A 13675-nucleotide genomic window follows, 5' to 3' on the forward strand; every position below is an offset into this window, starting at 1 on the left:
TGATTTCAGATAAATTATGCACGAGCTTTAAGTCCACGCGCGGGGTTGCTATTCTGCAGCCGTTACTACTGCCCTTTTTCTTAACTTCAGACTCAACAATTTATGTCCTGTCGTTTTGCTAAAGGCAGTGGGATGAGATGGGAAGTGTTTACTCATATATTTAATCTCACATTTATTTCTGTTAGTTCTTTGATTTAAACAGCAGAAGATGAGTGGTCAGAGGTTCGGGTGCATAGGGTGGAGTTTTCCCACAACTGCTGATGGCCTGCTGATCCCACTGTTTACATATCCAGTCCCTCTGACGAGGACGATGTGTGCAGCAGAAGAGCTTCTACTATTTTGGGACTGGGGCTCTGCATCCCTCCTTCAGCAATCTTTAGAAAACAGTCATTTGCAATTTTAGGATGTAAGGCAAGCCGGCACTTGGGTATGTCAGACTGGGGACAAGAGGCTGGAGAGCTGCTCTATGGAAAAGGATGTGGGGGTGCTGGCTGACTGCAGGTGAATCTGAGCCAGCAGTGTGCTCTGGGGCCAAGAGGGACAACTGAACCCTGGGGGGCACCAGGCCCTGCACTGCCATCGAACAGGGGGAGGATGCCACAGGGGGAGTAAAACTATTAGAGAGCATGCACAGGGGGCAACAAAGTGGGGGAGGGTGAAGCTGAAAGCAGGGTTTGTTCAACTGAATGTGTTTAAGAAGGTTTTATTTGTTTGTTTTAAACCACAGGATGCCAGCTATTCTTAAACAATACGTGGCTTGTGCTTGCTATTTTACTAAGCTTACATGTGTTAAATGAGAGGAATCTTTGCAGTGTATTTCTTACTCAAAATGCACCGGGAAATAAAAAAGATGCATAGGACTGTGAGCCTAATGTCTGGACCTGTTTTTCTGGATGCAGTACAAACCAATAAATATTATTGAATTTATTTGCTTCTGGGGTTCCTGGCAACTGTTCTCAGCATATTTCTGGAGAAGGTGCTCTGTGGATTGAAGTCAAGCTTGGAGATGCTATGGAGACAAACAAGAAGTAATAAGCGTGAAATTGAAAAGGAAATAATGCATTCCAACATGATCCAACGTTTCTCCAAATTTTATTCAGGATACCCTGTTTGTGTATAGCTTTTGCAGAGCTGGCCTTTCTCTTAGTGGTAGGACAAGGAGGAATGGTTTTAAACTAAAGGAGGAAAGGTTTAGATTAGATGCTGGGGGAAGTTCTTCACAGAAAGAGTGGTGAAGTGCTGGCACAGGCTGTCCAGAGAGGCTGTGGATGCCCCATCATTGACAATGTTTGAGTCCAGATTGGATGAGGCCCTGGGCAACATGGTCTAATATTTGAACACTGCCTGTGGCAGAGGGTTGGAACTCGGTGATCCTTGAGATCCCTTCCAACCCAAGCCATTCCATGTACCATCAAATCCTCTGTTGCTAACCAATACTGGATCCTTCAGTGGAAGAGATACATGCTTTTGTCCTTTATAAAATTCTCAATTGGGTAATTGTCTAACTGTGAGTTATCTAAACCTGAATAAATAAGAGGGGAAAAAAAACTCGTCTAGAATGTTGGGGGTTTATGTTCATCAACATATACTGCTTGAATATTTTCATGGCCATAGATGTGTATTAAAGCATGTTGTGCTAATGCAGCCACAGAATGTTTTAGCAGAAAACTAATTTGAAAAGTAGCTGGCCCAAGGCACTCACTTCATTGACTTTAATCTTTTTATTTTCTCTTAAAAGACCTATTCTTATTATAAGTACTGCAATAAATGGCTAAAGTAATTCTTCCCGTCAACAGAAGTCCCTTTAGCAGTTCAATGACAAATCTTTAACCTAAGAAGTTTAGTGGTTTTGAGATTGTTCCCAGTAGATCGCACCCCTTTAGGTCCACTTGTGTGCCCAGAGTTTTGGGAATATATCAGATGTTTTTGAATGGAGTGAGTGGATGACAACAGCAATTTTGTAGTAATGTTTCTGCTGACTAATTTGCTGGAACTGTCTATACAAAAATGCCAATTGTAAGTGAAGACATTCTTCACCAAGACTTTTGGTCAGGCTGGCAAAGCTTTGTGAGATCCTGCTTGAGTGCAAACAGTGAGCAGCAGCAAGAAGGGAGCAATGGGAGAGGATGGTTGGCATGACTAGTACTAGGGTTTAACTTAGGATTTGCAGGGCAGCATGACTTGAGGAAGGCTGAATAATACAGCAGATACATGGGAGCTGCAGGAAACTAGCTTATGGTGCAGTTCAAGATGCAAAGGTTTGGGGAACTTACTGATTCTGGTGTCTCAGGTTGGGTCCCCAGAGCTGTTGGGAAGCTGGTCTGTGGCGTGCCTCTCAGGACTGAGCCTGAGGGCAGGGGGGTGGGAGGCTGTGTGCCAGCACCGAGCAAGATTTCCTCACCTGGAGACTGCCCTCACACCTGAGATCCAGGCAGGCAGCAACAGTCCCTTCAATGGCAGAAGGCAGAGAACTGGAGAAGTATCTCTGGGAAACTGGAGGGAAAGTAGTTGTGAGAAGTGTATCGCTATATGAATTACAGCTTTGAACAATGTTTTGAAAATGATGTTTTGTAGCTGGTGGATTGTTTGAATACTAACGGATTAGATGTAAATCATGCAGAGAAAAAGAATGGTTTGCAATTTATAATTACTGTGAAATGTTTTGAATTGATAATATGTTGAGAAAGACTTAAATTTAGTTGCTGAGCTAAAATTACAAAAAGCTTTGTAAGCAGCTGGGTTTACATCCAGCAGTAAGTAGGCAGTTGATACTGAAATGACAGTCACATGTGTCTCCTCAAAAGGAGCTAGAAAATATGCCATAAAGAAAAGGCTTTGGATTTCTTGCTTGGTTATCTTTCATTTTCCCATGGTGTTTTGTGGTCTTGGTATTCAGAAACTTCCCGAATAGTTGCTTTCTAAAGCACATAGAGAGATGAGCAAGTGTGAGGAAGGTAGGGGCTGAGCAGGGGGGTAAATGGGGCTGTCACACAAGCATCCATGAGAGCTACACTGCTGGATGTGCAGAAATGGTCTTCTCTGCATGGTGAGAGCATCCCTTGGCAAAAGAAACTAAAACATACAAATAACAAAGCCCAGATTCTCCTGAGTGCATATCTCAAGGGGCTGACTCATGTCTGTTTGGTTTTGTTTTCATTTTATATGAGGTATCTGAGATGACAGAAGAGAGGCAGAGGCATGTCAGGAACTCATCTGCTGAGCACCAAGTGTTCAAGTGTGCCCCACAGGCGTGGTGGTCTGTCCCAGACTCTCCTCCCAGCCTTGCTGTGTTGACTTCTTCCCCTTCTCCTCCTATGCACTCTGAGACTCTTTTCTAGGGCCTTTTTATCCCAAAGTTTCCCTTTTACATCTTTCAAATCCTGTTTGTAAATTCAGTTCCATTCAACTTTTAAGCAAATCTTAAATCAGGTGCTGGAGCTTTGCACAAAATCTTCTTCCCATATCATTTTTGAAGACATGACACAACTGAATGCTGTCTCATCACACCTCTAGCAAGTTGCTGAGATCTGGAGAAGAGTTAAATAGCTGCAAATGTCACTTGTGGAAAGATGGTGTCTGAAATGCTGCGATCAGTCAAGTCACTGTATGATTGTTTTATAGCTCAGCAGGGAACTGAATGGTGGGAAGGGATAACGTGTTGTGTTTTGAGGTTCAGAAGAACATGAGTTATCATTACATAAACATATCTTCTCTATTATTTATATACTTGTGGAATGGCCAAAGGAAACTTAATCATTCTTTTTTTTTTCTTTTTTTTCCTTTAAACACAATTATTCACAGGATCCTTCAAACCAGAAATGTGGAAGAAAGAAAACAGTGTCCTTCAGCAGCATGCCATCAGAGAAGAAAATAAGCAGCGCTAGTGACTGTATCAGCTTTATGCAGGCTGGGTGTGAACTGAAGAAAGTTCGTCCCAATTCCCGGATTTATAACCGTTTTTTTACTTTGGATCCTGACCTGCAGGCTCTTCGTTGGGAGCCTTCCAAAAAGGACCTTGAGAAAGCCAAGCTTGATATTTCTGCGATAAAAGAAATCAGACTAGGGAAGAACACAGAAACGTTCAGGAATAACGGGCTTGCAGATCAGATTTCTGAGGACTGTGCACTGTCAGTAATTCATGGTGAGAACTATGAGTCCCTCGACCTGGTTGCCAATTCAGCTGACGTGGCCAATATTTGGGTATCAGGATTAAGGTACTTGGTTTCTCGTAGCAAACAACCCCTGGATTTGATGGAAAGCAGCCATAATACCCCACGGTTTGCCTGGCTGAAAACTGTCTTTGAAGCAGCAGACGTTGATGGTAATGGCATAATGTTAGAAGATACATCTGTGGAACTAATAAAGAAGCTTAACCCCACCTTAAAGGAATCAAAAATTAGATTAAAATTCAAGGAAATCCAGAAGAGCAAAGAGAAACTGACAACACGAGTAACAGAAGAGGAATTTTGTGAAGCATTCTGCGAACTTTGCACAAGACCTGAAGTTTATTTCTTACTTGTGCAGATATCTAAAAACAAGGAGTATCTAGATGCCAATGACCTCATGCTGTTTTTAGAGGCTGAGCAAGGAGTGACCCACATAACAGAAGAAATGTGCCTAGATATTATACGCAGATATGAGCTTTCTCAAGAAGGACGTTTGAAAGGTTTTCTTGCAATAGATGGATTTACTCAATATTTGCTGTCCCCAGAATGTGATATTTTTGATCCTGAGCACAAAAAGATCGTCCAAGACATGACACAGCCCTTGTCACATTACTACATCAATGCATCCCACAACACATACCTAATTGAAGACCAACTCAGAGGGCCAGCTGATATCAATGGTTACGTCAGAGCTTTAAAAATGAGTTGTCGGAGTATTGAACTAGATGTCTGTGATGGCCCAGATAATGAGCCCATTATTTGCAACCGTAACAACATGACATCGCCACTTTCATTTCAAAATGTTATTGAGGTGATAAACAAATTGGCTTTCTTTGCATCAGAATACCCCCTTATTCTCTGCCTGGGGAACCACTGCTCCGTACAACAGCAGAAGGTTGTGGTACAACACATGAAAAGGATCTTTGGAAACAAACTCTACACAGAGACGCCTTTATCTTCAGAAGCCTACCTCCCGTCACCTGAGAAACTGAAAATGAAGATCATTGTAAAGGGGAAGAAGCTGCCCTGTGACCAGGATATACTAGAAGGGGAAGTCACAGATGAAGATGAAGAGGCTGAAATATCCCGGAGACTGTCAGAAGACTTCTCAAGGGAACCAAAGCTAATCTGGCTCTGCAGGGAGTTGTCTGACTTGGTGTCCCTATGCAAATCTGTCCAATACAAAGACTTTGAGACGTCCATGAAAGCTCAAAATTATTGGGAGATGTGCTCCTTTAGTGAAGCAGAAGCCAGTCGAATTGCAAATGAATACCCCGAGGATTTTGTCAACTACAACAAAAAGTTTCTTTCCAGGGTGTACCCGAGTGCTATGAGGATAGACTCCAGTAATTTAAATCCTCAAGATTTTTGGAATTGTGGTTGTCAGATAGTGGCAATGAACTATCAGACTCCAGGGCCCATGATGGACCTGCATACTGGCTGGTTTCTACAGAATGGGGGATGCGGCTATGTTCTCAGGCCTTCAGTAATGCGTGAAGAAGTGTCTTATTTCAGTGCAAATACGAAGGGCATTGTTCCAGGGGTCTCTCCGCAAGTTCTACATGTCAAAATAATCAGTGGACAGAATTTTCCAAAGCCCAAAGGTGCGTGTGCAAAAGGGGATGTCATAGATCCCTACGTTTGTATAGAAATACATGGGATTCCTGCCGATTGCACTGAACAAAGAACTAAAACTGTTCAGCAAAACAGTGATAACCCAATTTTTGATGAGAGCTTTGAGTTCCAGATCAATCTACCGGAGTTGGCCATGATCCGCTTCGTTGTTTTGGATGATGACTACATTGGGGATGAGTTCATAGGCCAGTACACCATCCCACTGGAGTGCCTGCAGCCTGGATACAGGCACATACCGCTGCGGTCCTTTGTTGGCGATATCATGGAGCATGTTACGCTGTTTGTTCATATTGCAATAACCAATCGAAGTGGAGGTGGAAAGGCCCAAAAGCGCAGCCTCTCAGTGAGGATAGGAAAGAAAGCAAGGGAGTACACCATGCTGAGGAACACTGGGCTCAAGACTATCGATGACATTTTTAAGTTGGCTGTGCATCCGCTACGAGAGGCCACCGACATGAGAGAGAACATGCAGGTAATGGCTGCTGTCTGCATTGGTGTGTATTGAACATAGAAGCAGAGGTCCTGCTGAGCCTTGCCAGTAAGGAAAGCTTGGTGAAACTGGAGAAATCTCAAGCCCACAGCCATCTCACCTTTAACTTGGCAACAAAAGGCTGACAGTTACAGGTGTTACCTAATAAGCAGATATGGGGCTAGGCAAAATTGTTTAAAATTCAAAATATCCTCTCTGAACACACACATTACTGGGTATGCTTATCCAGGAAAGCAAACCACAGGTACATTTATGTCCCCAGGCCTCAGGTCATAAAAACTTCATTTATTTGCATTTCTTGCAGGAAAATGTCAGCAAGCTTTTGTTTTGCTAACTCAGTGAGGGTTATGCTATATATTTTTTTTCTTTTCATTAGAGTATTGTCTACACCACAGAAACCCACCATGCTAAGAACAGCATGTTGCCCTGACTGCCTGTTGCCACTGTTCAGCCAAGGGCTGTGAATGTTTAATGTACACAGCTGAAGGCTGCTTGGATTGTAATTTCTGCCTTGCTAAATAGCTGTGTTGCCTTGCCTGGCTGAGTGCCTGCCCAGACAATGGTGATGCACTGTGGCTCAGATGTTCTCCTGGCACCTTGTCTGCTTGCCTGCACTGCTCTAAGAACAGCCAGAGCTCATTGTGTGTAAGTGCCTGGGTTATACTGCTGTGGGCAGCAGGAGGTGATGCCACAGCAAGGGCTGTGTTGTCTTCTCTGCGCTGGGCAGCTGTGCAGGTTTGTTAAGTGTGAGCTCAGCTCAGGGTCCATGCGCTGCCTAGAAACAAAACTGAGCAGCAATTAAACAATGAGTTTTCTTTAGTGAAAAACTGAAATCAGCCACAACTGTCCATCTCCTTGGTAAAGATACATAAACAGCTCATTTTTCTGTCTTGAAAATAGGAGAAAAATGCGTATCACTTCATTGACCCCACTCTTCTGGATGGAGTCTAAAGCAAATGAAATGTTGGCAGCTAGAAAAGTTTACAAAATGACATAAGTTTTAAATCGCTCCCAAAGGAATAGTCTAAGCATATTTTTAAGAATGGGAAACTTCCCAGCCTTTCCTGCAAGCCTTGAAAGTAACTAGTTTGAGCTGCTGACTCCACCTTCTGTCTAGGTCAGGATTATATACATGAACTATAATGAAAGAAAAAGTTCTTTGACTTGAACTCAGAAATAGCATTAATCTGCCTGCCAAACAAAATTTCAGTACAAGATCTTGCTTTTGGGAATGCTCCATAAAGACGCTGTCATTAGATTGAACTGCATGCTAATGCACTTGATTAATGAGAGACTTCTCTATTAATTAGTTGGGCATTTGACTTTTTTCAGGAAGACATTGTGGGGTGAGTTATGAGTTGTTATATTATTCTCTCACTTAAATTTTTTGGTGCCGTGGTCACGGATTGTTTGACTTGAGAAGTTAAATTATTGAGGGTAAGTCAGCCATACATCCACTGACTTGATAAATAAATAAATTGTCATGTGTTGGTTGGGTTTGACCTGTATATCCAGCATTGATTTTCTTACATGTGACCTATGAAGGAGAAAGAGTGTTTGTATTTCTTTATGATGTGGTAATGCAGGACTGAAAACAAAGTATGTTTTTTCTGCCTGCCTTTCCCATGGGAAATATGAGGTCTGTCGAACTTGCTCTTGCTGGAGGATGATAATGACAGGAGTGTGAGGCGATTACAGCATCAAAAGCAATTGGACTCCAAACAGTTGAGAAGAGAAATAGTGTTTTAGGCTGGTGTCTTGATATACTTGGGACCAAAGCTTGTCCCCACAGGGGCTGGATTTGCAATGCAGAGTAGCTGCAAAACTAGCCACTGGGATAGTCCTTGCAATGCTATCTTGTCAACGTCTTGAGTATGAAAGCAAAACTCTTAAAATCCTCCAAATGCTAACATGACCTTTTCAAGCTTGAAGGTGTGCTTGTGCCTATATTTGGATGTGTAGTAGAGAGGGAAGCCCCAAGGCAATGTCTATATGCTGGCAAGTGAGGATTGGTGCAAAACTATTTCTTTTTCTTCCCCCAGAATGCCATGGTGTCCGTTAAAGAGCTGTGTGGGCTGCCACCCATCGCAAGCCTGAAGCAGTGCATCCTGACCCTGTCCTCGCGGCTCGTAAGCAGTGAGAATGCACCCTCTGTTACTCTCTGTATGAAGGACGCATTTCCTTACCTAGAGCCTCTGGGGACCGTGCCTGACGTGCAGAAAAAGGTTCTGGCTGCGTATGACCTGGTAGGTGCTTCCCACTGCTACCTGTGTCTTTTCCCATTGCAAAAATGGCAAGCATCTTGTTGGCTTTCTTCTGCCTGGACGTTTCTGTTAAATGAATGGAGCCCTTCAGGCAATTTAAACTATGCAAAATTGTCCTTTTATCGTTCAAATCACAACACTGGGCATTTCGTTGTTGTTCCATCTTTTCCTTTAAACTTGGCTGTGACTAGCACATGTTGGCACTTAATAAGTGACTTTGTTTATAAAAACAGCAGCAGTTCAGCATGTACCAGAGGCTGTTTGTCATTGTCCTTGGGAGGGGCAAGATTTGTGTTTCCTTTGCTTCTCTCCTCTCAGCAGAGAGCAAGGCCATCAGATGGGGAGGCAGAGCTGAGCTGCCCTCTCCCAGTGCCTTTCTGCAGCACTGTACGTAGTGCCCGTGTCCCTGCTAAAACCAAGTGAGTGTCTTTGTTTGAGAGGACACAGAAGAAATGTTTTAAAATGCCTGCTCTTCCATGTGGGGAAGGGGAAAGTGGTATGGTACAGAAGTACTTGCAAAATATGAAGAGACAATCTAAAATAATTTGATGTAAAAGCTGCTGCTCAGCCTCATGTGCTGAGCATGTGTGACTTGTAGCAGGAATAGTTGTTCTTACATCATACCTCTCACGTTGTTAGGCTGTGTTGTGTCTTCCCATCCTTAGTAGCTGATCCTTATCAACTGGTAGAAAACTGCATAGTTTTGTGAAACGTGACTTACATATCATGCTGTGGCAATTAGACTACATCACAATGCATTTACAGTGCACAGCAATTATTTCCACAGCTTATGTACACAAGGAATAAAAGTAAGTACTGCAAGTAACTTGGGGGGCATCAAATTGCTTCCAGAGACCTTGAAGTGTTGTAAAATTGACTGCATCTTTGACCAGCTATTCACTGTGCCAAATGCCCTCCTCCTTTCTGTCTCCAATTTTGCTGTTTTGACACACTTTTCAGGAGAAAGTCAGGTCATAGGAAAAGGGGAGAGACTAGTGTGATTAAGGGATATGTTACAAATACTGTGAAAAATAACTTTGGGTTCCTTCCAAAGTGGTTTGTGTAATTTGAAGGTAATGCATTTGTGGTAATAAAATACCAGCTGTATCAATATTAGAATGAGGATTTGGATGCCCAGTCACCTGCCATGTTTAGGATGGTGTCATTATGTAGTGTGATGCTTGGCTGAATGAGCAAATACCACAAAATAAGGATTTCTTCTGTATTCAGAGGTCTGCTTATGGAGTTTACTAAAATGAATGTGTCACCTCTTATCTTTATAATTATGTACTGAAGGGTACACATGAGACATGTCAAGGTCTCCATGTGCTTTAGAAATAGTTGTTCTGTTTTAAATAGGTGAAAGGCCTCTCTGAGAAGCAGATAAAAACTCTTTAACAACTGTTTTTAAATAATGTTTACTTTCACATTTGTCTCTGATGGAGAAAAAATTTACTACCAAGATACAGTACAAGGGCTTTAAAATTATAGTGAAGACAAATGATTCTTCCATTTTAGCTGATTTGAGCTGCAGTTCTGGTTAACAAGAACATGGCTTATAAGATACTTTTGTTCCTGTTGTCTGGCTGGTTGGATGTCTTATGTTGCTAATACTTTTTGCTTCTGAAAAAGCAAAAGCTAGATTTTATGAATATATTCGCTTTATTTTGGTTATTTCCTTCTTGAGGCAGTGTCAGCAGAAGATTGAAATCTATTTTGTCCTTTCTATATTTAGAACATGAAGTCTCTGATATTTGAAAATACAATGAGTAGATGGTGGAGGGCTTTGTACTTTTAATGCTGAGAAAGGATTCTTGCTATGGTATTTGTAGTGATTTGTTATAACCGAGAGTGTACTTCCCTTTAGTAAGGAACTTGTAATTATGAAGCTTTTCCTGGTCAGTCTGTGTGACGGGTTGAATCAGGTAGCCAGCATGTGATTGAGCAGGCTCAGCAAGCCTAAGCTAGAGCGTGTCAGGGGGTGTTGAAGGAGGTACAGAGAGAGAAAGGAGAAAGTTAACAGAAAGGGGCGATTTTTCTCTGTGCTTTTGTTCTCCATAGAGAAATACAGTGTGAATGTGCACACGGAGATGTTGATGGAAAGCAAACTAAAATGTTTTAGATATAATTAAGAAAAGTCACAAAACAGAAAGATATGCTACGGTTTCAAGTTGTTGATGAGCGTAGCTCCATGGATCTTGATCGACCGGAACAGTTACTTGCTGCATTCCCCATAAATGGCTGTTTGACTCAAAGTGGGTTTTGAGCACATCTTCTTTTCCTCAAAGAAAATATAAACTCTGCCTGTGTGTTTAATGGGGCATGGGCAGTGCTGACAGCATGGGCAAATGGAGGTGCAAATACTCCGAGACCTGCCACAGCCCTCCTGAAAACAAGTAAGTGTTTCTTCCTTTGTGTTCAGCCTTTGTCAGAGCAGGCAGACAGACAAAGACCAGTTTGTTTTGTTTTCCCGGGTAATTAGTTGTACTTTTGTGTCCAGCCTTAAACATTTTCTTTTGAGAGAGGCTCTATTAGAATAAAATCTAACGTGCTTTGTCTAAGGATCCCAAATGATTTTTTCAAGAATCTATTTTTTCTTACAGTTGCATTGGAGCAGTTTTATGGAACTCAACTACTGTTGTGTCTTGTGGAGGGAGGGTCTTTGGTGGTGATACCTTCAGCGATGGGGGAGTTTCTGCAGAGCACAGAGAATGGGACCACTTGAAAATAAGGTAGAACATGGGCAATGCAGAGAAGGCATTCTTGAAGAATATGTACCCTACCAGAAACACAGTTGAGAACAGTTGATTTCAGCTTATGTGTGGTTTTAGTTACTACTATACATAGCGTAGTGTATGATGTCATGGAGGGTCAGCTGGGGGTGAGGGAAAGGTTCTGCCCCAGAGGGTGGTGAGCATGGAGCAGTCTGCACAAGGCAGTGGGCACAGCCCTGAGCTGCTGGAGATCAAGGAGTGCTTGGACAGCGCTCTCAGAAGGAGGTTTTGAAATCTGGATGGTGCTGTGTGGTGCCAGGGGTTGGACTCAGTGGTCCTTGCGGGTTCCTTCCAACTCCAGGGGTTGCATGAACAGAGGATAGCAGGGCATGCCATTTGCAGAGCTGTTCCTCAGACCTTGCCTGTTGCTTTTTACCTATGTGCTCCCCATCATGGGTGGTTGGGCACTGCAAGGAGCTCACTCAGGTGAGGCAGCGTGTGTGCTGCACCTCACAGTCTGCCAAACTGCTGCTGGTGTTCAGTGGTCACACTGAAAGGGAGGATGGGGCTGGGGGAGGGAGAAAAGGAAAGAAAGAAAAGGAGATATTCCATGTGAGGAATACGGATGGGGCCCAGCTGGACGTGACAGATGGCTGAATTATTCATTGCAAACAGTTATCCTGTGAAGTTAGATTTTTTTTCGTGAAATTTTTTTTGGTAAACAGATTGTGGTTTCTCTGCACAGTATATTCGTTTGCTGATGCAAGCATGTATGAACTAAGAATCACTTGTGCAATTTGCTTTACAGTTATTGGTTCAGTTTTATTTTTCCTCTGAGATGAAATGATTAAATCATTTGGAAATTAGAAATAACACACACTTGGTAATACATTTTCTTGTCTTTACCCAGTCATCTGGCTCTTGTGCAAGTATTTTTTCAGGAAAAAATAAAAGAAGCTCCCCAAGAATTTTTCATACTCATTTTTTGAACGGCAGTTGCACAAAGGATGGGTAATGCTTTTGTTATATATACTCATGTTCAAATGTTCTTTTTGCTCTGTATTCACGCTGCTTTCTGGGAACTGATTGCGATTGTTTTCTAACAGATAGGTGAGGAAGAATGGTGTGTCTGTTGGTATGGCTGAGAGAAGGCAAGTTAGAGTTAACTTCTCAGCTAATGTGGAGATGGATTGGGGATTTTTGAGAAGAAATGCACTGCTGGGAAATAAGACAATGTATTTAATGGCAGTGGGTTTTCTGACACAAGTATTGGTCCATGCACGCGGGCAGAAATCTGCAGAGGTGTGTATTTCTGTACATTCTTGTTTCAGATTCGGTCTTTTGGGTTTCCTTGTCTTGGTGTGGGCATGAAAGCTTTTGATTCCCACGGAGGAAATCCATTTTTCCAGTTTATGTAAATGCAGAATGACTGAATGGATTTTGATGAGCTTTTCCACTGAAATTTGTATTTCAGCTGGGACAGCGTCATCCCCAAAGGGACATTTTTCACAATTCTCTGAACAGCTGAAAACAAGGGATATTGCAGAGCATAATATTTGCTGCCAAGAAAGTGTCATAGGGTACTGACGTCAAACACAGTCCAGTACATGGACATTGAATTCATAGCTGTCTTAAAGAACTTTCTATCCAAAATTGGACATAGACTGGGAAAGCAATTACACTTTTTCTTTCTCCTTTTCCTGTGATTCTCTCTTTTCTCACTAGTCTCTCATTTTCTCTCTCTGATAACCACATCCATTGTTGTAAATCAGGACCTGAAAGTGGTCCCATCAGAACTTTTCTTATAGACTGAAATTCTGGTTGGTGCTTTAGTTGGTCATTTAGCACAAGCATGTTGAAAGCTGACTCCTTCCCCTGTTTCTTGGTTGTTTCTGTTGTTTTATAGCGAACTGGTCTTCGTGCTCCAGGTCTGTCACAGTTTGGCCTGGTTTCCATGACAGAGACCCATGGATCTGTGCTGTAGGAAGGGGGGCGGTAGGAGAAAAAGGGAGAGGGTAGAGAGATGGGCCTGGATGAGAAAGAACAGTGGCAATGAGATAAAGGACAAAAAGCTAGATAATACAATATGATTGAAATTGAAACTAATAAATAAAATGCAAAATAGAGAGAGTTCCCAAAACCGAAGTCCTTACTCTCATGCTGTAGGTGAGATGGCCAGGGCGCATGGAGGGCAGTCTCGTGACTCCCAGTCCGTTTTATCTTTCCCTCCAAATGGAAAATGGAAAAATGAAGTCTCCTGGGAATTGTAGTTCATTCTTCTCTTCTGAGTCCAAGAGACTCGAACTCAGTAAGTATAGCAGCAATGCATGGAACTGCAACATTAACTCTTTAACTCCCAGTGCACTGCATGATGTCATGATATGGAATACCAATGAAAAACTGTGA

At 42.4% G+C, this 13675-nt stretch overlaps 1 protein-coding gene across 4 annotated transcripts in view; it reads left to right on the forward strand.

Moving 5' to 3' along the window:
* PLCL1 (phospholipase C like 1 (inactive)) overlaps positions 1-13675 on the forward strand; it is a 235580-nt gene that overhangs the window by 187677 nt on the left and 34228 nt on the right. For all 4 annotated transcript variants that reach the window (XR_016468364.1, XM_090144273.1, XM_031601174.2 and 1 more), the window contains exons 2-3: positions 3802-6273; positions 8334-8537. Coding sequence is in view for 3 of the 4 variants with exons in the window: in XM_031601174.2 (XP_031457034.2) it covers positions 3802-6273; positions 8334-8537 (2676 nt within the window). In the remaining variant the exon portion in view is untranslated. The remainder of the gene's footprint in view (positions 1-3801; positions 6274-8333; positions 8538-13675) is intronic.

The sequence above is a fragment of the Phasianus colchicus genome, chromosome 7 (genome assembly GCF_987193195.1).
Source record: "Phasianus colchicus chromosome 7, bPhaCol1.hap1.1, whole genome shotgun sequence".
Taxonomy (NCBI): Eukaryota; Metazoa; Chordata; class Aves; order Galliformes; family Phasianidae; genus Phasianus; species Phasianus colchicus.